General features: G+C 40.0%; 2 protein-coding genes across 2 annotated transcripts in view; one reads left to right on the forward strand and one right to left on the reverse strand.

Moving 5' to 3' along the window:
* Window positions 1–17,778, forward strand: part of Fili (Fish-lips) — an 82,263-nt gene extending 64,485 nt beyond the window's left edge. The window contains exons 3-5 of the mRNA XM_017163433.2: window positions 1,253–2,191; window positions 6,591–6,751; window positions 14,616–17,778. Of these exons, the coding sequence (XP_017018922.1) occupies window positions 1,364–2,191; window positions 6,591–6,751; window positions 14,616–15,837 (2,211 nt within the window). The 5' untranslated portion in view covers window positions 1,253–1,363 and the 3' untranslated portion in view covers window positions 15,838–17,778. The remainder of the gene's footprint in view (window positions 1–1,252; window positions 2,192–6,590; window positions 6,752–14,615) is intronic.
* Window positions 17,779–20,186: 2,408 nt separating this feature from the next.
* Window positions 20,187–23,502, reverse strand: part of LOC108085134 (outer dynein arm-docking complex subunit 4) — a 178,414-nt gene continuing 175,098 nt past the window's right edge. Inside the window, exon 2 of the transcript XR_011444475.1 lies at window positions 20,187–20,464. The gene's annotated coding sequence lies outside the window, so the exon portion shown is untranslated. The remainder of the gene's footprint in view (window positions 20,465–23,502) is intronic.

Consider the following 23,502-nt stretch of genomic DNA (forward strand, 5'->3'; position numbering starts at 1 on the left):
TTTAAATATTTTAAACCTTTTCACAGACCTATAAATAAATTTTAAAGATTTATTTTGATTTTTTTAATGGATTGAATTAAACGATTCGATTAATTACATTGAAATGCTTATTTTTAGCATTTTTTCCAGACCTAAAATATTTTATACTTAGGAGTTTTACCTAAGTAGCGAAAAAATATTTAAATTTCCCCCTGCCTTGTTAGTTAAAAATTTTCCAGAATTTTTCCTTGGCTCCTCATGAATATTCAGCTTTTTGCAGAATTCCATTTCTATTTCAACTATTATTCCCTTTGCGGTGAAGCTCATCATGGTCATAACTATTAGACGGTCCGACTGACTGCATTATGCAAAACTTATAAACCATAAAATGCAGCCGACTTGGGCCTAGACCTCCCCCCCTGCCTCTACCCCCCTTGGCCCTGTCTGGGTTAAGTCAGGAACTTTCGAATGCAAAGTTGTCAGCACAAAAAAAGTTAACTCTCTTGCTCTCCCTCTGCATTTCTCCATTTCTCAGCTTCAGTTTTTGGCTCTGTCTGCGTCTCGACTTTTATGAAATATTAGCTACCAACTTATGCACATAAATCTTGCAGTGCCGCCAAAAGTTTTTCCAGAATTCCAAGCGAAAAAAAAAGGGAAATAATATAAGAAAGAATAGGTTTCAGGTTCTTTCTCAAACCCCCCAAAAAAAAGGTGTGAAAAGCTAGAGGCAGTCGTTGAGAGTCCTTTCCAGTAAATTCCCCTTTCAAAAGGCAAAGTATCTTCATTAAAATAAACGCTAATTTGCCAGGAAAGATCTAGAAAGTTGTTAGAATAGAAAGAAGAAATTCTGAGAATTTAATTTGAAGTGAATTCATATTTTTTGCGAGGCTTGATTTAATTATTTATAAGCACTTTATTATCATAAATAATTGGAAATATATTTTTTACAAAGCCACATCCTTAAAATGTTTTTAAAAAAATATAAAGAATGAAAAAATACATCTGCAACCGCAAGGATACACTGCATTTCCGTCTCATTTACATTTTACCTTTAACTGAGTTGCAGTTAAAATTCCACAAATCATGACTCCATTCAATATTTAATTTATTGCATTATTAATTAAAACCCCAACCAATTTATGGATAATTATCAGAGATCTGTGATGCGCAGCAGCTGTTTACTTTGCCATAAAATATATGAATTAATTAACAACGAATTTAAAACTTAAATAAACTGACTTCTTATTCCAATTTCCCAATATTATCCTTGCAGCCTCCGTTTAGTAGCAGCCCAAGGATGTCCAACAGGAATTGGTGGTAACATTTTGGCACCACAAACTGGACAGCAAACAAGCAAGGACTTAAAGGAAGGAGTAAACACATAATGGCTAACCGCACAACAGGCGTTGCCACAAGGAGCAGCAGTAGGCCATGGTCAAGTGGAGCCATTCCGGTGCTGCTCCTGCTCCTGCTGGTGCTCCTCCCGCTGGAGTCCCTGGCCTTCTGCCCCTCGAAGTGCCAGTGCCTGGGCGGGGAGACCAACAGCAGAGCGCTCTGCGTGGATGCCGCTCTAGAGGATGTGCCCATTCAACTGAATCCGGAGACAAAGTACATCAACCTCACTTTAAACAGGATACGTAACCTGGATTACGCCCTGCCCTTCTACGTGAAGCTGGAGATCCTGGATCTCTCCCAGAACATAATCGAAACCTTGGGCTCCAAGAACTTTGAGTACCAGTCGGAGCTGAGGACGCTGAATTTGAGTCGGAATCTGGTCAGTTCCCTGCACAAGCACGCCTTCAAGGGACTGACCAACCTGCTCCTGCTGGACCTCAGCTTCAATAGGATCGAGACAGTGCATCCCACGGCCCTCAGTGATCTGGCCTCGCTGGTGGAGCTGGATCTCACGAATAATAATATTGTCAGCCTGGAGGACAACTCTTTCAAGGGCATGCCCACGCTGGAGGTGCTGGTCTTCCGGAACAATCGATTGCTGGACGTCCCGGCGAGCAATCTCTGGCATTTGCATGCCCTCAAGAGCCTGGATATGTCCGATAATCTGGTGGAATTTGTGCGAAACGATAGCTTCGAGGGGCTCAAGGAGCTATTGGCACTGAGCCTGAGAGGCAATGTGATGAGCGAGCTGGATGTGAGTGCCTTCGAGGGACTCATTTCGCTGAAGCATTTGGATTTGGCGGATAATAATCTAACGGTGAGTTGAAAATCTATTATTATCCTTGGAATATGTAGGTTTTTAAGGGTTTTCCACCCCCCTCCATATTAAATTCAAACCAAGTGTGAACTTTCACCAAAACATTCCAGTTCCAGCCCTTAACCGCAGCAGAACTTGCCTCGGCTGTCTCATAAATTTAGACACTTTGCCAGGACTAAATCCTGTGAGCAACACTTTGCCAAAGCGGATTTCCCGGCCCTGCCTCACCCTGTTCCACTTCGCCTCGTTTAAGTTCGTCCTTCCTGGGTTTTAGCTGCATTTTGCATACGCAAAATTAATAACCATAACTCGTTGTTGCTGTCCGTTCGCACATACTTCCCCCAGCCCAAGCTCTCTCTCTCGCCAGGATACACGCACTCCTTGTCCTTTCTGGCCGGCCATGTCCTTTCTGCTATTTATGCATGCAAACATGTCCGTGCCGCCTGATTTCTGCTGTGGGTGTGGCTCCTGCTCCTGCTCCTGCTTTCTGCACTCTTTGCTTAGGCCCTCGGCCATTTCGCCAGCGTTTTCCCTGGGTTTTTCCCAGAGTTTTCCTGCCTGGTTGCCCGGCAACTGAGCCAGCTTAAAGCAGCTTAAAGTTTACGACCAGACAATTGTGCAAGAAATGTGAGCGAGGTCAAGATAAAGCTGAAACTAAGATGTGGAATCGAAGAAAGGAGGAAGAAAGTCTGCCAAAGATATCGAACTCGAGAGCTTAAATGGCAAAAGAGTTTGGGCTTAGCAGGAAAAGAAAGAAATTTCCGATAAAAAACACAGTCTTACATAAGGGAAAATTGTAGATTTAAAGTCTAGAAATATTTAAAAAGTATGTAAAAAGTATTTAAAGACTTCAAAGAGCTTTAAAAATGAATCAAAGTAAATGAATTCCTGGAGTTAATATGTTTCCAGTTATTATTTCCTCAAATTGAACTTTATTTCAAGCCCCTTTTGGCCTGCGTCTTTAAATTGACCAAAACCAAATCATTAGGACACGGCACAGGTTGGCAGGAGGCTGCAAGGATAATGTCTGGCAAAAGGAGTAAGCAACTAACTTCCAGTTGAGTTGTGCAAATCTCCTGCCCTTCTGTCCCGCTCACAGAGGAGGGGGAATGGGTAAAGTCTCCAGAAATGCGTTTTTATGTAATCACAGACTGGCAGAACACAGAGAGAAAATTAGTGCTGATACTAAGTAACAATTAGGAGTTTATTATCTATAAAAAAATGTTTAAGAGATCTAAAAATTTAGAGAATGTAGTAAAATATATCTTAACGTCCTTTCATTCCCTGAAAGTGGGTTTAAAATATATTTTAAAATAAAGGAATAGCAACTAGCAAGTTAGCTCATAATTTCCAATTTAATTTCTTATCAAAGAGTACCAAAATTTCTTTCACTGCACTTCCTGTACTTGCAACATCAGCAGCCTGTTTATGCAAACTGATGGATGCAATGCAGCCCGAGTCCTGGACTCCAGGCCGAGTGGACTAAGGTTCCTTGTGCCACTGGGATTCCTGTGTATATCTATATACTTATGGTCGTTAGGATGGGTATAAAGTGTGTGTGTGTTGTGTGCGCTGTGTGTGTCCTGTCTGATGGCTAAAATCCCGAGCTTCTAAGCAGGTGCAATGGCAGGCAGTAAAAGCTGGGAAAACCGCGCGTAGTCAACGGCAACAGCAACGGCTGACGCTGCTGAGGAATTTATGGCGCTCGGAATCAGTTCGAAACTACTTAAAATACCTTTTGGCATTTTGTAGTTGAAATATGGTCTCTCCCCCACCCACACCACTTTAACTCCCCCCGCTGGCTGCATCCTCTCAACCTGTTTCGGTATTTTCCAAATGGCATTCTTTTTCCTATTGGACAGATTGTTGTTTTATTATGCAGAGACACAGAAGAGGGGCAGCGAGCGAAGGGATATATATCCCTAGACTCGATCCAGAACCATTTCGGCATGCGGCTAGTGCATGAAATTGTTGTCTGCATCTGCATAGTTTTTCCGGGGGGAAGAGGAAAATGCAGGAAATTGCGAGAGTCTGGAGTCTGGAACATGAGCTCATGAAGCATGCAGGTTCCAAGCTTGAAAATGATTTATGAAGTGTGTTAGGAAGCAGCTTAAATGGAACAGGAAATGTCAATAGGAAAGTAAATATTAGTAAATATTAGAAATAAATATCATAAAAATAATAATTAGAAATATTTTACCAAAATAAAATTGATTTCATCTGTAAGAGAAATATATAAACTATATAGCTTCTCCACTCTTATAATTTCCATTTACGTTTCGCCAAAATAATTTCCCACAATTTCCATTTCACGAATTAAAAGCCAGAATAAATCAAAATAAATGCTGAAAAGCACAATATAAATCAAAATAAATGGTTAAAGTAAATATTTCGCCCAATTGACTGATTATTCTAAATATTGCATATATTTCCAGCATTTTCCACAATGCATTTTCCATTTGCGTCGTCCCAAATGGAAATCCCGAACAAACAAATTCATTTTAGATCGAAATAACTTATGCACAATTTTACATTTTCATAACTCAACAATAATATTTGCTGATGGCGGAGAGGGTGGAAAACAGTTGTTTCGATTTGTACTTATTGTTTCTTTTAGGGGTTGTGCTGTGATTTTGCATTAAGTGCATAAATATACACAAATATTATTGCACTCCCCAAGCTCTCCCTCAGATTAAACAGAATAATTGCAAAAATATTCAAGAGAATACAAAATATATATAAAATCGCATCAAGTTTCATTCGAATTTATTTATTTTGCCATATTTTTTGCATTCAGTTTTCAGTTTTTGTGTTGCATAAATTTTGCGAGCCGCTGCACAAGCTGAGCAAATCGTTTTGCTATAAATTTCCATGAAAATGCTGTATATGTTGTGTGCTTTTCTTTCTGGGAATTTTCACATGTGTGTGAGCCCGGGCGGAACATCAAATTTTGAATGATTAAGAGATGAGAGTGCTGAAAGCCTTGCCAAATAAAATTGTTTACTATGCTTAAAGTGAGCTTAGTTTCCTTTTAAATTGCTTGCTAATTAGCTTTCATTTTCGCATCTTCTCCCATTCATTTTGGTTTGAAGAAAAAAGGAAATTAAATTGCAAAATCAAAGTCAATATAATTTCACTTTCTTTTCCTACACTCTGCTCTCTCCCCCTTCGAGTTCTTTGGGGCCAAAGGAGAGGCAAAGCCTTTTAATTAGTCCAGCTTTCCCTTTGAGTGCAGTGCAAACATGAAAAGCACACCCAACCGCACACACACACACACACACACAGAGAGCAAAAAGAAAAATTGTAAAAGGGGTGCTGGAAAAAGAAAAAAGTGTTGCCATTTGGTTAAACAATTGCCCGGCTTGGCCTACATTGCGTATGCGTAATGCCTTTTAATTTTCAACCATTTTCACTGCCTTATGAGCTTTCACACACACACAAAGCTAGTCCCTTCTTCCTTGTTATACTCCCCCCAAATTTCCTTTATTTTTCCCCACCGCTTTCCTTGAGTTTTTCCCCCCCGCTAACCCAAAAGTTCATTACGTTATCGCGGAGTGTGTTCGTGTCCGGGCGCCTGGCACGTAGCTTCCGCCGACACGCTAAGGGAGAGTGGGAAAGCGAAGAAAGGGTGGAAAGGGTGGAAAGGGGGAGGGAAGGTGAACACAACTGGCAGCCAAAATTACAGCCAAAAGCTTTTGACCCGCTCTGTGGGAGGGGAAAAGGGAGCCTTTTCTTTTATGCATGCCACACTCTCCTCGAAGCTGTCTCAGTAGTTGTAACAAATTCGTTGCAAGATTGATTTTATTGCCCAAAAAAAAATGAAAAAAAAAACTAAGGAAACGACTATGAAATACTCATTAATTGTTTCATGTAAGATACCTTCAAGGTCTTGAAAAAAACACAACAAACTATAAAACATAATCAAGAAAGAAATTAAGTAGAAATGTTCCTTTTTTTCTAGTTTTAAATAGGTTCACACACGTAACAATATACCCTCTCCCTTAAAAAAGTCCAGGGTACCACAACTAGAGACGAATTTGTTGGCCGGCAGAGTGATTGAACACAAAAAGGGAGCAAAAACGGAAGTACATGACGCGCGTTTCCGTTTCCGCTGCAGTCGCTTAAACAACGCTTTCGTATTGATTGTTCGGCTTGTTTTCCGGTTTCCTTTTATTTTTTTTTTTATGCTGTTCTTTCTAGCACTATTTAGTGTTCCCTTTTTTTGTGTTTGGGGTGAAGGACAAGCGCCCTTTCTGTACAACAAACCGCAAAACGTTTTTAAAGTTGAGTGGCCAGCATTAATATTTGATTGGATCCAGAAGGGCAAAAGTTTGCACTCCAAATAAAACGTTCTCCGTTCTCATTCTCACTCCCCATTTTTATTCTCTATCTATTGCAGATGGTGCCCACCCAGCAGTTGTCGAAACTTTCGAATCTCACCTACTTGAACCTGGGTGGAAATCGCTTCTCCCAGCTGCCCGCCGTCGCCTTCCTCAACTTGTTTCATTTGCGCGAATTGCATTTGAGTCGGCTTGACTATTTGCAGCGCATCGATTCGAGGTAAGTTCTTAGCCCCAAATAAGTTTTTCACCCAAAAGCAACTCTCTCTCTCATGGTGATCTTCTAAAAAGTGGGAACTGGGTCAGATGAAAACGAAACTATTTGTTTTCCAAGGAGCTAACAATAAACAAGCCCAGTTTACCAGCCATTGGGATTTGGAAAAACTTAGAGAGCAAACATTTTGGAGATGTGTTTCGAGGGCTTAAAGTCAACTCCAAGCTGGCTTAAGCCTGTAATTATCTTGTTTAGGATTTAAATGTTTACTAAATGCTTTCCATTTGCACTTTCCCTCTTGGCAAATGAATCATTAAACATTCTTAGGAAACTCTGAACAATTTGCTAAGAAGACGTACTCCCTTTGGAGTTTCAGACTAATCAAACCATTCACTTTCACACACTTGCACGTGACCTACACGCCCATTGAAGGCATTAGAAATTCACCCAAAGACAGGGACACTGGGAGAAAATTAGTAACACTTCTTAGAAATGTAATAAATCTTTATAGAAATATTAAAAAATAATTGAAAGAGGTTTAATGTATTTTTTTTTTTTCAATGAAATCTTCATCTGTTCCGAATGGAAATTGTACCCTTTTTCATGGTAATACATTTCCTATTCAATTCTAATTTTATTACCATTTATTTCTCTCTGTGTACCCATACAACAATCAAGCAAATTTCCCTTTAGCTTCCAAACTAAGCGGCAGACAAATCATTATTCCTCAATGCAATCAATCATGCCTAATACGCTTTTGGTAATAAGATGCCGCCACACACACACCCACACACACCCACACACAGAGACCCCGGGGGAGGTGGTGAGGGGGAAAATGGGAAATGCTTGAGCTCAACTCGACCATATGTTAATTCAATAATTCCAGGCAATTTTCATATCAAATCAATGAACGAGGCGAGTCGATGCGAGACGAGACGAGGACTACTGCCACTCTGCCTCTGCCATGTCAATCAACCGCCGACAAGGGAGGTTCAGCAGCAGCCACAAGCCACGCCCCCTTTTACAGGGGGGGGCGACATGCCGCTTTACAATGACATTAACATGACTTACATGACAAGCGTCGAAGGAAGAGAGTGACTGAGACTGAGACCGAGGCCGAGGCCGAGCATCATATGCCATTTAAATGAGTTTAATTTGGAATTTTCGTTTGATTTTGTTCAGGCCAAGTTTAGGGTTTATCCACCATCCCCTACACCCACCCCTGGAGTGTGCCTTTGTAATTGCTTTTGCCTTTTGTTTGGTCTCTGTCTCAGAGTCTGTCTCAGCCTTGTGTAAACTTTTATCCTCCTCCCAAAACATTGTTCGCAGACTGTTGAAATTGTTGCTCAATCTGCACACATTCGGGGGAGAATATATATATTATATAGTATGTGTACAGTAGTGAGTTTGTCTGCGTTGACTGATTTGCAAACTAAATTCAATGTTTGTCTTGACTTGAGATGGGAAAAGAGATCTGGCCGCCTTATGCTAATTTTGTGGAATTTCAAGTTTTGCATTCGTAAGAAGAAATATTATTGTATCTTGGGGCTAGAAATAAACTTAAGGCCTTACAACTATCAAAAGGATTTTTAGGAATTTGCTGGGAGTCGTAAAAAATTTAAATATTTATGGCATTTTTGGTTTTGAAAATATATAAATACTTCAATTTAAATTATTTAATATTTTACTTTCTGTTTACCCTTGCATCTCTCTCTTAAATTTCTTTAAAGTTCCCATAACTATATGTTCTTAATTTTCCCCAGCTGCCAATAATCTTGAATATTTAAAATTCTCCTCTCCTCAAGTCCAACATCCTGGTGGTTGTCTTTTCTCTTACTTTTTGTTTACAGGAAATTATGTGCATATATATTTTCTTGTTTTTTTTCGGGGAATCATACGAACTTGATGTAAAATTCATTTGCCCAAAAGGGAGCAACCAACCAACGCACAGCAAAATATTAAAAGGGTTGCCAAAACAAATTGTTACCTTGCCACATATAAGGGCTGCCTCCCCAACAGGTTTTCCTTGAAGGAAATAGCGAAACAGCGAACTATTTTAAAGTTAAGGGGGGGAGGACAGACATGTAAATATTTATGCAAATGCGTTAATGGAAATCTGAAATCTGTGCAGGAGGTTGGGGAAAAGGACAAGCCAGGAGCGAGTGAGCACCGATGGCGACACGTTGATAGTCAAGTTTATGGGGCGACAGGATACATTTCCCGTGCGTGTGTGGTGCTGCTGCTGCTGCTCATTATGGAAACCTTACACCTAAACAATCAGCGCCAGCGAGTCCTTGGCAAAATTCATTAGGCGGCAGCACGTCCTTCATGCATCCTCCCAACCCTGCTCCCCCACGAAAAACAAACAACCCTTCGAATTCGAGGGGAATTATTCGTGGACAGGTGGAGTTTCGTTTCAGAATTTCAAAGGGAATACCAAGTGAACATGACTTAATACGAGCCAAGGCAGAAAGTCAAAGCTCGGTAGGTGTTGGCCGTGTGGCTTTCGAAATTGAAACTAATTGTTTTAAAATTTATGCGGGGCTCCCAAAATGTGTGACATTTGTTTTTGCGGCAGTCCAGCCCTTTGGGGTTGCTCCCTGAAATATTCGGGTGGGAAAGGGTACCCTTTCCTCTGAATTCTGATGAGGATGGATGCCGGTTGTTGGATGCGACAATTGGGAATTAAATTCGAGTGTAATGGACTGTGCTTCAGGCTGTAATGGCTTAGAAATGGAGTCATTGTGGTGGAGCAAAGGGTTCCAGGACATGGGCTACAATTTAAGCAGCTGTCCTTTGTTATTACCTTTTGGGATGTGGATTAAATTGAAAGTTTTAGTTAAGCTTTTGCTTGAAGGATAAGGTACTACTTTTGCAATCCTAAATAATTTAGTGTCCAGTTTGTTTTAAATAATTTCCCATTCTTTACTTAGCTACCTGCCCCTCCTAAATATATGTTTTAATTTCCCTTAAGAACATCAATTTAATTTCCAATTTCCTTGCAACTTCCGGCTAATTGCCACTCGTTTTGTTATTCATTTAAAAACAGAAACACTTGAAAATAAAAACACAGAGCTAATGAAGTTGGTTACTCTCTGCCTCACTCCCACCAGGAGCTACTCTCCTCTTCACCTTGAGTTCTTTCATCATTCCCACCTGGCATTGTTGCTGCCTCATTATGCCAAAGTTTAACTTTATTTAAATTCAACTCAAAATTCAAGTGCAGCCAGGGGTTAAGGGTTTAGGGGGGTGGCACATGCATATGCATAAGCAGACAGGCTTAGAGAAGAGGCGGAACCTGGTAAATACGCATAATAGCTACTCGGGTCTTGAGTTGCCACTGCCACTGCCTTGAAAAATAAAACTCATAATTTATGGAAAAATATGGCCAGCAACGGCAACATGTTTATGTTTTCCTGTTTCCGTAATTTCTTCCTGTCTTTTCTTCAGCTTTTTCTGTTGTTTAAATTTTTCTGTTTGCCCACTTTTTAAAGGAGAAGGAAAACTAAGGTCTATGTTCATGTTTACCCCCAGCAGAACTTCTGTTGTTGGCTCATTAAGCTGACATATTTCCTTAATTAGAGAAAAAGGGGAATACAGACAACGAAATGCTGGAAAAATGGCAACTTTTTTAACCCCTCGACTCCTGCAAATGGCAGTCATTCACTTCCCCGACTGATAATCATATTGAAAGTTCAATTTAATGGCCACTTTAAGCGCTCTTGTCCTTTCAATGGGAAACATGGCAAATGTCGTTGCCGGCGAATAAAAACAAGGACTGCGAGGACATGACGCCAAGTGTGTGTGACATAAATGTTGTCATTCGGTGTACGAGCATAATTAGCTCTCCATGTACATATGTATATGTATATGTATACACACATTTTCTATGCATTTGTGACATAATTAGATAACAAATTCATAGAGTGGAAAAAAAGGCTCTGACAAATTGCCATCATTACCTGCCAGAGAGTTGCTTTAACGCTTAACTCTTTTCTATAAATATTTAATGTGTGGACAATGAATGACTATGAAGAGGAATTTACAGGAAAAAACAAGGTTTAAGGATTAAATATTTACAAAATTCATTTAATAAGGGATTTATATTGGGTTAATAAAAATTATAAATACAAGTTTAACGATGGATATAAATTGGTAGCTATATTTCCAGCTTAATAATAATTTTTCTATAAATATTTGCAACCTTTTCTGGTATATATTTAATTAATAATGCTAAAATTCTTTTTTTTTTAAAGAATTTTAAAACTACTTTCCCAGAAATATTCACCTCCCCTTTATGCTCTTGTTAAGTAAACTATAATTATGTGAAATTAAAGGGGCGATAGGGAAGTTGACTTCCTTTCTGCACATTTCTTCACATATTCCATGTCCTTGTTACAACGCCCCCTTGACTAACGTTTGCCTGGCAAATTAAAGGACCTCATAAGGGGCGTATGCGTAATTTAAAAACGTTTAAAATGTCATTAAGAAATTGTGCGACCATATCATTTGATAATATGTCCCTCAGCTGGAAAAAAAATCAGAAAGGTGTACTAACCGACTGTCAAAGGGCTCAATGAACCCTGAGAGAGAGATCCCAGGGCTTAGCCATATTTTGTTGTAGTTAAAAACGTCAATCAATTGAATAGAGAGCAAAAGGATTTGCGGCAGAGTGTGGATAGGGAGCTAGGGAGCCAGGGAGACCGATGAGGATTGACTGCCATTCAAAACTATATCAAAAAGCGACTGACAAACTGTTTGACAGACTGACTGATTGACTGTCCAGACAGCCTGACTGAGTTGGGAAACCTACCCCACCACCCGATGATGTGAGTGAACTCTGACGCTCTTTCTGTGTGTAAAGTCCCAAAGTCCTGGGAATCGTGACTGAAAACCCAGCGAACATGGACAGCAAACATTTCAATCGGATTTCGAGCAATTCCAATTCAGATTCGCTGGCACACACACCACACACACACCCCACACACACAGACAATTTGCATATGAGCCCAAAAAGGAAAAAGAGGCAAAGCGAAACAAGGCAAACATTTATGCGGCGCACAAGGACACGGGGAGAAAATAGTTAAAGGGGAAGGATATTCAAGAAAATAAGATTATTTTGAATTTAAATATGTAATTTTTTAAATTCACCTTTACTTTATTTATTATTTTAAAATTTAAAGAAATAAAATTTATAACATTTCCTACCCTATCTCAAACTCCCCCCCTATTTCCCCCAGTGCACAGCCCCACATACGCACACATGGCAGCCATTTCCGTTTCCGCACGTTTGACGTTGGCAAACGCAGACAAAATAGTCCTGCAACAACAACAAAATAATAAGAAGAAGGATCCCGAAAATAAAAGGAAGCGCGGCGCGGAGGGGAGGGTAGCCAGTCGAAAACATGAAACATGCAAAATGAAGTTTGAATCGCGGGGAGAACAAACCGAAAAACCAAAGCCAAACAGCAAAAAGGTGGGACCAAAGTCCTTCTCCATATTTTCCCCTGTACTTTAGCCTGTTGTCACTGGGTTTTTGTTTTTTTTTTTTTTTAAGGCCCGCCAACAGGTCGATCACAGGTAAATCATCAACCTGTGGAGCTCGTCTAGCCGCCGAAACTTTCTTAGATGTCACGTTTCGCTCCTCCATCGGTTATTTGCATAATATTTGCACAAATAATTGAATTTATTTTTTGCTCCTGTGGCTCCTGTGGCTCCTGTTTGTTGTTCGGTCTACCCGCTAAATTGTTTTGGGTAAATTTTCGGCTTATGTCGTATGCAGACCGAGTTTGTTTTGGTAATGCAAAGTCCCATTTTTTGTAGGTTGAACAAACCGTTTGCGCCTGCAATTGAGGCTTTTTTCGCCAAGTTTTTTCCACGTAGTTAAGTTAAATGTTAAACTTGCCATGAAATTGAATGTTCGAAAGGTGGAAAGATAGTTGCTGGGAGTGGAGTTCAGCTTGAGTGTAGGTAAATATTGAGGATGGAGTGGGGTTGTGTGGGCACAAGATTAGTGTGTCTGGCTGGGACAGTGTCTGAAAGGTATCAGGGGGGCTTAGGGGGATTTTTAAGGGTTTTCTTGGATGCTTTAATATAAAATGTTTTGGTTTTTGTTCTATGTTTAAGATAAATACAGCTTTTTGAATTTTTGGAAAGCTTAAAAATGTTTTTTAATTGTCTTATTAAAATTACAGGGGCAGTTTTAGATAGATTTTAAAATTTAAAAATATTTTTGGGCGAATCAAAGTTTTAAAAATGTCATAACTCGGTCAAAAAAGCTCTAATTTCAGTTTGGTTTGCTTTCTTAAGCTAGTTTTTATTAGATTAATAAATCTGCGTACTAAATTTAAGAATAAAAAAAATTCAAATTTTGGGCAATTTTTGAAAATTTTAATGATGTAACCCCTTATCAAATTTTCAAATTTCGAATAAAATCTCAAAAATTTTTTTTTCTTCCGGAAAAGGCTAGAAAGATGCGCCTGTTAAAGCTGATCAAGAATATATATGGTTTATAGGGTCGGAAATGACTACTTGACAAAATAAAATTATAATTTCCTTTAAAAAGACCAAAAATATTTGAATATTTAGAATAGATATTTATCAATTTTTATATGATATACTTTTGACTAAAACAAAGTTTGAAAATTTATTGTTGTTAAAAGAATCATTTTAAATACATTTAAACTATTTTAAAATGTTAAATAAGTTTGTTTAATTTTACCCAACGAAAGTCCCAAAAAACTATGTATTTCGTGGGCCATCAGTCAACTTAATGAATTTCCCCCTCTCCCTGAAGTGCTGACAAACAATTTTCGAGCTCATTGGCACAGTCTCTGCCATTTGAATTCATCACAAGTGGCTGGCACAGTCGACTGGGTACGCAGCAAACTTATGGCCTCGAAGGAACCGAGCAAAATGCAGCCACTTATCAAATCAATGCGGGAATCCTGGGATCCTTGGGAGCAACTGCAACTGCTGCTGCTGCTGCTGCTGCAACTTGCAGCTTGTGCAATAAATGCGTTCATTTAACATGAAATGCTGGAGACGAGTCTCTGGGTATTGAAATGAAATGTTGGCTGCTGCTTGCAGGACGCTTAAAAGCGACAAATTCGCTTTGTGTCAGCGGAGTAAGTCAAGACGGCGTAGCTCGCTCAATGTTGCTCATACGCCACGTTGCACTTATTTCTTGGGGGGAACGAATACTGTCTGCTCTGAAAATAGGGATCTGGTATAGGGTCTGGGGTCTTAGGTATCGGGGTAATGCACTGCACACACACACATCCTGCTTCCTACTGCATCCTTTTCTCCAAGTCAGCGACTTAGCGCGTTGACTTAACTTGGCAGGGATTTACGACAACGCTCCACGGAGCTCGAATAACACGGAGCCTTGTCAGCTTCCTCCCTACATCCTTCTTTCCATTCATTCGGGCTCCTGCTGCTGCTCCCGCTCGTCCTCCCCCTTTTATTAAGTTGAAATAGACGCAGGCTAAATAAATCCATGTCGCTTAAGTCGAAGCTGACGCTGTCATGTGTGTGTTTTCCCCGGGAAATCTGCTGAATGTATGTATGTTATTCATGTATTTCATTGCCCTGGCATTTAAGTTGAACGCCGATGCATCGTACAGTGTGCATAATTAAAGCGAACACAGAGCAGCTGCAGTTGCATAAAAATAATAAAAAGCCAGGACGAATGAGTGTTCGGCTAATTAGAGGCAGACACTGGGGAAAAGTTTCAAGGAAAATTGTAGGAAAATAGCTGGTTATGTAGAGTCAAAGGATTTAACTATTAATATAACTGATAGTTTCTATAAATTTACAATATATATCCTTGCTTCCACTTATAAATCCCCTTTTTCTCTATCCCTTCCAGAGCCTTTGTGGACAACACACACCTGCAGACGCTGCACCTGAACAACAACCCCCAGCTGAGCGACATACCCATGCGCCTATTCCAGGGCAATCCCAATATCCTGGAGGTCTACATGCAAAGCAACAGCCTGCAGACCCTGTACTCTGCCCAGTTCCCGGTGGATCAGCTGCAGAAGCTATATCTTGGCGATAATCCCCTGCAGTGCAATTGCTCGCTGCTGTGGCTCTGGCGGCTGGTAACTGGGAATTTCGAGGGAGTGGATCCTGCCCTAGAGCATGCTGCCGGAGGAGCAGTAGCTGCCCTGGCCAAGGAGGCGGACGGAGAGGAGGATGAGCAGGCGGATGAGGCCTCCACGGACGATGGAGTGGCTGCCTTAGCTGCCTATATAGCGGAACAGCATATAGTCAATGCCTTGCACACCACCGAACCGAGTGCCTATGAGCTGGCCACCTCCTCCTCGAACCGGAACTCGGGCATCCTGCGCATGGATCGCCAGCAGATCGGTTGTGATATCTGGCGGGATAAGCTGAGAACCCGCCGGCAGTTGCTGACCATGAGCGAGGGTGAGATCACCTGTCCGGCGCACATTGTGACCGTGGTGTGTGCCGTGATCACCTGCCTGCTGGTTACCATGATCGGAGTGAGTGTCCTGTACTACCTGCGCTTTGTGAAGCGCCGCAGGAAGCTCCTCCACGAAAGGGGTCCTCTGAGGACCAGCAAGAGCATCATCAATGTCCACGATCGCATCCTGCAGAACCATAATCCCGGCATGGGCCTGGGCATGAGCATGACTCTGGGCGGGAGTAACCATGGCAATAACCTGGGCATGTCCCTGAACTATCCGCATCATGCTCAGACCCTGCAGGCCCATCATCACTACCACCCGGCGGCCATGCCGCTCCAGTCTCACCTGGGCAATGGCCATGAGTACCAGCAGGCCACCATGCCGCAGCTGGATAAATCGGATCTGGAGCGGTATATCAAGGCTCAGACCATAGTCAATGACTACCGGGCCCTCAACCACTGGGAACTGCCCGTCAAGGAGGCCGACGATGAGCCGGAGCATCTGTACGAGCGCTTCGATCACTACGAATACCCGGACACGCACACAATGACGAAGCTGAAACAGGCGGCGGCCCTGAATCACTCCTCCGCAGCATCCTCGGCAGGACCATCGCCAGTGCCACCAGCGGCGGGAAAACCACATGTGGTCTACGTATGACGTGGACGCAAGGGTTCCCACATGGAGACGGAGACGGAGATGGAAATGGTGGGACTGAACTACAACCACCATAACCACCACCACAACAATAACAACAACTATCGGGGCTGTGTTCAGAGCACCAAGGCCAGCAGCGGTCAGTTCTGAGTTGGGAAAGTAAAGAAATAGAAGAGGGGGTTTAATTCAAGGAAAAACACACACAAACAGGGAAAGTGAGAGGTTAGATTAAGGCGAGAGATTAAGGGAGGAAGGATATGAGAGAGAGTATTTAGCAGGAGAATTTTTATTGAGATTTTTGGGCATTTTCATGTTTTTTATGTTTTTTTTATATTTTTAATCTTGATTATTTCCTAAAATATATTTTAAATATTTTCCATGTCAGAAATGTGCCTAAAATTATGGTTTAAAAATGCCTTAAGCATATTTTTAAAGAGGTTAAATTATTCAAGATTTTTCTATGATTTTAATGTAATCAAAAACCCACAGAAAACTAAACAAATATTTAAATTAAAATTCGTTAAGTCACTAGTTTTTTTCAGAGATTTTCTGCTAAATACTTTCTCCATCCCAGATTGACTTAGTTTTTTTTTATCTACTACAGAGACAGAGGTAACTCGCAACAAAGTTTAACAAGCGTCAAATGAAACAAGGGATATGTCTACGTGTATAGCAAGCATACAAATACTCTTAATGACCTACGGATAGCAGATAGCAGATAGCAGATACAGATACCGGATATATTAGATATGTATACTAACCGCTAGTTTAAGACCGAATACGATTTCAAAGAAACACTAAGCTAACTGCATTCACATCTCACTCTACTACTTCTCTCCCCAGAAACTCATAGTTAAAGTGGCATTTAGCATTCGAATACTCTAGATAGCGTCTAGTGGTTAAGCAACTTACAAGTGAATTTAAATATATATATAAACGGATATATATTAGCTGTAACGAAGAGGTAAAAGTAATTTTGATTTCTGCTGAATATGTGGAGGTTCTTTGGAGCGACACCGACTTTGGCAGGCAAAATAACGTACGAAATGGGGACCAAATAGTCCAGTCCAGTCCAGAGCCTAGAACTAACTGAATGAAAATGAATCCAAACTGCCAAAGGGATACGGGGGTCCTTTTGAAGATCATACACCACAGCCTCTCATGTTCCCACGTTTCCTACAAATTCAGCGGCAAAAACATCTCTCAAAGGACAATATAAGCGACAAGTTTAGGCGGAAAAACTAAAATTAAAATTAAAACTAAATTAAACACTTACCCTAACATTATCTTAGTGAGCCAGAACTCAAAGTTGAGCCAATAATTAATATAATTTGTATATAAATGAAGCACTCGGTCGAGTGTCTGTACGATTACTGTAAATAATTTATGTACGGCAGAGTGCATTTGGAAAAACATTAGTCAAATGCATCGGCGGATATTGGTTTAAGCATAAATGATTTCCCAAAAAGCAATAATTCTGAATCAAAGCTCTCGTTTGTTGATATTTTTCGGTTTCGGGCTTTCATTTGCAAATAATAATGTAATTAAATGCGACAACACACCACAAAAACACACACGAAATGCTAGTGTAAAAAATATATTTCTAAAATGCAAAACATGAAAAAAGGAAGCGTAAAGCGTGTATACTAAATAAGCAAAATCAAAAGGCAGACGGCAAATGCACAAAATGCATTTAGAAAAACCCACAGAAAAATCTCTGAATATAGAAAAACCAGTTTGTGTATAAAAAAACAAGAAGAGCATAGAGCAGAGAGCGAAGAGCCAGCAGGCAAGCGTAAGTTTAAATATTAATAATAAAATATACGCAAAAATATTTAATTAAATGATAGACACACCCACAGCAACCACAAAATGTTATTTCTTATACGAAGACTGAAGGAAACGATGAAGCGAAATAAAAAGAAACAAGAAATTAAAAACAAACCCAAAGACTTTTACTCAAAAAGGGGAAATTTGCAAGCTGCTTGTAATAAATCCAGGATTTGGATCTTAGATGAACTCCACTTTGTGGCAGGTCCTTTTCCTTTGTTTTGTTTATTTTTTTGTTCTGCTGCTTGCGGCTTTATTTGTGGCATAAAATACGACAAATCTGCCGGGCAGAGAAATCCATGTAAAACAAATAAAATACTTGTGTATCCTTGCACTAGCCGGGGAGCTGCACAAGAAAGGGCATAAATCTAGTGCCGAAACAAGCCAACACTCCCACATAAGTAAGCCTAAAGGACAAAGGAGCAAAAACCCCGCCGAGAGGGTGCCAGAGTGGGTCAAGAGGGTGTGGCGCAAAAATGTGGCTCAGTAAACCAAAGTAAGTAAAATATTTACTGCCCAGTCAATTGTGCTGAATTGTTGGTTTTGCCAAGCAGGAGCTGTTAAATCCTGTTGAATAGATACAATTTAAGGCGCCACTGGGGATAAAACCGTAGCTTAAATTGGTAGATTTAGTCCTAAAAGCAACTCCACTGTTTTTATACCCTTGCAGGGTATTATAATTTCAGTCAGAAGTTTGCAACGCAGTGAAGGAGACGTTTCCGACCCAAATTTGGCAGTTAAATTCACATTCAAATTTGGCAGCTAAATTCAAATTCAAATGTAGAATTTTTTACAATTTTTTTATATATTTTAACTGCCAAATTTGAATTTGAATTTAACTGCCAAATTTAAATTTGAATTTAACTGCCAAAATTTGAATTTGAATTTAACGACGATCAGTTTCAGTGTGACCAGGTGCAGTTGTAAAATAACACCTAAATTTGGATTCAAATGGTTCGAAACTTGGACTCAGTTTCAGTGTGACCAGGTGCATTTAAGCAACATTTTAGCCAAAAAAATTACAATATGGTCACATCTGGTTTGAGTCTTCGCTTACTCCAAGATCAATGGTTCGAAACTTGGACTTTTTATAACAGTTTATACCAGTTTTCAGTTGCTTGCTGCTGATTTCTGTTCGCCTGTTACCCCAATTTGGGAAACAGGCAATTTGCATGGAAATGTTCGGAAATTTGGATTGGCTGCTGTAGGGATGTTGTTGTAAAAAGGTTGTTGTTGCCATCAAGCTGTTGTTGTCGTCAACAAATAGGTATAAGTGCATAAAATGAAATATAACAGTTTATACCAATTATTATTTTTGCCCAAAAGTTTTTATAACAGTTTATACCAGTTTTCAGTTGCTTGCTGCTGGTTTCTGTTCGCCTGTTACCCCAGTTTGAAAAGCGGCCAATTTGAATGAAAAGTTTTGCTCACTTGCATCAGTGATGCTCATCTGCATCAGTGATGCTCTATTGGGACAAAATGCATCTCTAACTGCCAGTGATGCTCATCTAGCTATTTTGCATTATTGGGACAAAATGGAAACTCACTAACTGCCAGTGATGCTCATCTAGCTATTTTGCATTATTGGGACAAAATGGCATCTCACTAACTGCCAGTGATGCTCATCTAGCTATTTTGCATTATTGGGACAAAATGGCATCTCACTAACTGCCAGTGATGCTCATCTAGCTATTTTGCATTATTGGGACAAAATGGCATCTCACTAACTGCCAGTGATGCTCATCTAGCTATTTTATTATTGGGACAAAATGGCATCTCACTAACTGCCAGTGATGCTCATCTAGCTATTTTGCATTATTGGGACAAAAAGGCATCTCACCAACTGCCAGTGATGCTCATCTAGCTATTTTGCATTATTGGGACAAAATGGCATCTCACTAACTGCCAGTGATGCTCATCGAGCTATTTTGCATTATTGGGACAAAATGGCATCTCACTAACTGCCAGTGATGCTCATCTAGCTATTTTGCATTATTGGGACAAAAAGGCATCTCACTAACTGCCAGTGATGCTCATCTAGCTATTTTGCATTATTGGGACAAAATGGCATCTCACTAACTGCCAGTGATGTTCATCTAGCTATTTTGCATTATTGGGACAAAAAGGCATCTCACTAACTGCCAGTGATGCTCATCTAGCTTTTTTGCATTATTGGGACAAAATGGAATCTCACTAACTGCCAGTGATGCTCATCTAGCTATTTTGCATTATTGGGACAAAAAGGCATCTCACTAACTGCCAGTGATGCTCATCTAGCTATTTTGCATTATTGGGACAAAATGGCATCTCACTAACTTCCAGTGATGCTCATCTAGTTATTTTGCATTAAAATGCCATCTCACTTACTACCAGTGATGCTCATTTCATTGTTCTTATATAGGAAAAATAAAATAAAACAAAATAATATAAAATAATGTATTTCATTGTTTTTATTTAGGTTCATTAACATAGAATAAAATAAAGTATTTTAAAATTAAAATGTTGCTTGTTGTGTTCGTTGCTGTTGTTGTAAAAGTAGCCGGCAGACCTGACTGGAAGTCCTATTTATGAAAGATTAACATTCCGGATCGAAACTGCCATAATACTTTGACTTTTTGCTTCTGGCTGTGCTCTCTCCCTATCCCTGATTCCTGATCCCTATTCCTCCATTCCCATCCCTTATCCACCATCCTTTTGCGTGTGTCGTTGGTCCTTTCCCTTGGTTCTTGTCCAGGGTGGGTGTCAGGTCTACTGATACTGATGACTAGGAGCGATGGCGATGGCAATGACGATGGAAAGTCTGTAATTGAACAGAGAAAAATAGCAAATTAAAAACTAAAATAGGCATAACTCTGTCAAAAATGCCTTAATTTGCATTCGGAAAGCGGTGTTATGTTAGTTTTTATAAGGTTAACAAATCTGCATACTTAGTTAGAAATTCAAAATTTTATCAAATTTTGAGAATTTTAATGATGTAACCCCTTATAAAATTTTTAAAAAATTGATAAAAAATTTTTTTCCTCCAGACTTAGCCAAAAAGATGCGCCTTTTAATGCTGATCAAGAATATATATGGTTTATGGGGTCGGAAATGACTCCTTCAATGCGTAATGAGCTTCGGACTGGAAATAAAATACCCTGCCAGGGTTTAAAAATTATAGCTTCGTTGTTTTTCAACGTATGTTTATCTACTCTCAGATATAAGCTTTTTTTATTATTCTAGAATTTTGGTATAAATTTTATAAAAGAAGCGATCGGTAAATGTATAAAATATGTAAAGCTGGGAATGTACAACTGAAACTGTCAAACTGTAAACATAATAAGTATAGGTAAATTTTAATGAAACTCTGTTTTTTGAGTGTTTTCAGCATTTAAATCTATAATATAAACATCGAAACCAATCTGCAAGGGTATACAAACTTCGGCGTGCCGAAGTTAGCTTTCTTTCTTGTTTTTTCCTTGCATTCTGCCAAACTAAAGCCTTTCCTGCAGGCAAAACATTTACTAACGTACCTGCAAACACGAGTAAAAAATGTGTAACAACAAAAGCGCACACAGAACGACTGAAGAATTAAGTAAATAAATCTGAATGCTTTCTAAATAATTAACATGCCTGGCAGCGAGAGCTCACTTTCATTTAAAACTGGGTCCCCGTCGGTGCCGTCGCCACTCATTGAGTTGTTCAACTCAACGCGCGGCTTAGACGGCGACAAATCCCCCGTGTCTGCGTTTGAATGATTGTTGGGCATTTGTTGTGGCTATGAAATATGTGAGCAGCCCCCAAGGAAACCACCCCCCTGAACACCATTCCCGAAAAGCCCAGGGAATCAAGGAAACACCTGAGTCTGAGGCTGAGTCTGGCGAGAGTAACCATGGGTAGGCGTGTGAATAATGGGGAGTAATTAATATTTGGACATTATTCTTGGGCACACAAAAAAAGGCAAAGGAAAAGCTCGGTTAATTAGCTGGGGAAAATTCGTGGCGGAAAAACGTACTCATAAGTCATAAAGTGCAGGAAAATCGAAGGATAACGTTGAGTATTCCATTAAATGCAGCTATATAGTCAGAGCTATGGCTACATAGCCATCTGAATAACGATTTCAGTAGCATTTTAATTGCCCCAATTGCCATTAAACAGATACAGAGAGATCCCAGCGATACAAGGACCCAGTGCCTGCGAACATAAAAACTTAATGTCCTGCAATTTGTTAAAAGATGCGCAAACTGCCCAATAAAATAAAGCGAGGGAGAAGTTACTTTAATGCCCAGCCAGCCAGAGACCTAAGTGTGATTGAAAAGATTGCGAAAAATCAGAAGCTCCACTTGAGCTAATTGTTTGCATGCCCGCATCCTGCGACAGCTGTGTCCACACAGGACACTCTGTTTGTTTGTAAATAAACTCATGCACTATGATAAATCAAAGTCACTTAGCGTTGATTTCGATTTGAAATTCACTTACCGCCCCGCCGAATGTCAAAGGAACTGACCAAACAAAGAGCCAGACCAAAGGATCCGAGGACATATCATTTATATCAATTTAAATAACGACCTTTCAATGGCTTCAAACGGAAAATAGACAAAATCCCCGTAAAAAGCTCAACCAGAAATGTGAAAAGTGGAAAGATGTGCACGAGTGAGGAATTTGATGTAAGAAAATTGTAGTAAATTTTAAATAGTTTACAAAGGTTTGTTTTGCATGGAGTATTTTTTTATTTATTCATTTATTTATCTATTTATTTATTTCCTTATCTATTTATTTCTCCTTTAAAAATACTCTCTAGTCTTTCTCGTGACACGCGAGCATCTCCAATCCCTCCGCTTAGATGGATGGTCGGACGAGGCATTGACAGTTGTAAGCCATAAACCACAGAAAATTGGGCATTATATTAGTTAAGATGCTGTCAGGCTGAAAGATATCCCCCTCGTACCCCGTCCAGACCGACTTAAGGGCAAGGGACAGCCCACAGTGCAGACATATCGCTTTCAGCGCTGGGATACAAAAAGGACAGGAGCCATCCGTATTCCGTATCCGGTATCCTGTATCCCGTAGCCGTAGCTTGTCCGGCACTAAAACACCGTTTGACAGGCAACGAAAGCCGGAACAGAGGAAAACCGGTGACCACCAGATAAGCTAAAGCATTCATCTTATACTTAGACTTGGAAAGGAAAAAAAAAACAAAGCGAAGGGCGAAACCAGAAGGGGAAATACTAAAGTTAAACAAAAGTTGGAGGCACATATTAAGGGCTTAAAGTGTAACCAAATACCGAAAGCCAGAACTTATCTTGACAGCCGGACTGTGCACTTAACCAGGTTAGCCTGCAGACAATATATATATATAAACCTATATATCTTGATCAATTTGGGGGCGAAAAGCTGGAAAAAGAAAAACTTAAATCATAGCCCCCAGGTTTTGTTTAGCTTTTTTGTTCTGCCAACCTGGTTACAGTTGCCCCTCTTTCTTTTTTTTCCTGGCTTTGTCTGCGCCACTTTGCTTATCTTGGCCACACTTTTTATTGGTGGCCTTTTATTTGGCATGACACCCCCATATTTTACCAAATAACAGAGCCACAGCCACAGCCAACGATAGAGATAAGTGGCAAGCGGAAGGACATGCGAATTAGTTATGGTTTGAGGGGGAAGGAAAACTCTTTATTGTGCAAAGGGTTCTAGGGAAAGCGAGAGTTACAAAGAAGGGAAGAAGTGAGATTTTAAAATAAGAAAAACAAATAAGGTAACTGTACAAAATGTATTCCAAGAAAATATTACTTTTTATGAGAATTTGTAATATTTTCAAATTTATTTTATTTACATTTCCCTTTCCTCTTTTACATTTGTCAC

The sequence above is a fragment of the Drosophila kikkawai genome, chromosome 2R, assembly GCF_030179895.1.
Source record: "Drosophila kikkawai strain 14028-0561.14 chromosome 2R, DkikHiC1v2, whole genome shotgun sequence".
NCBI lineage: Eukaryota > Metazoa > Arthropoda > Insecta > Diptera > Drosophilidae > Drosophila > Drosophila kikkawai.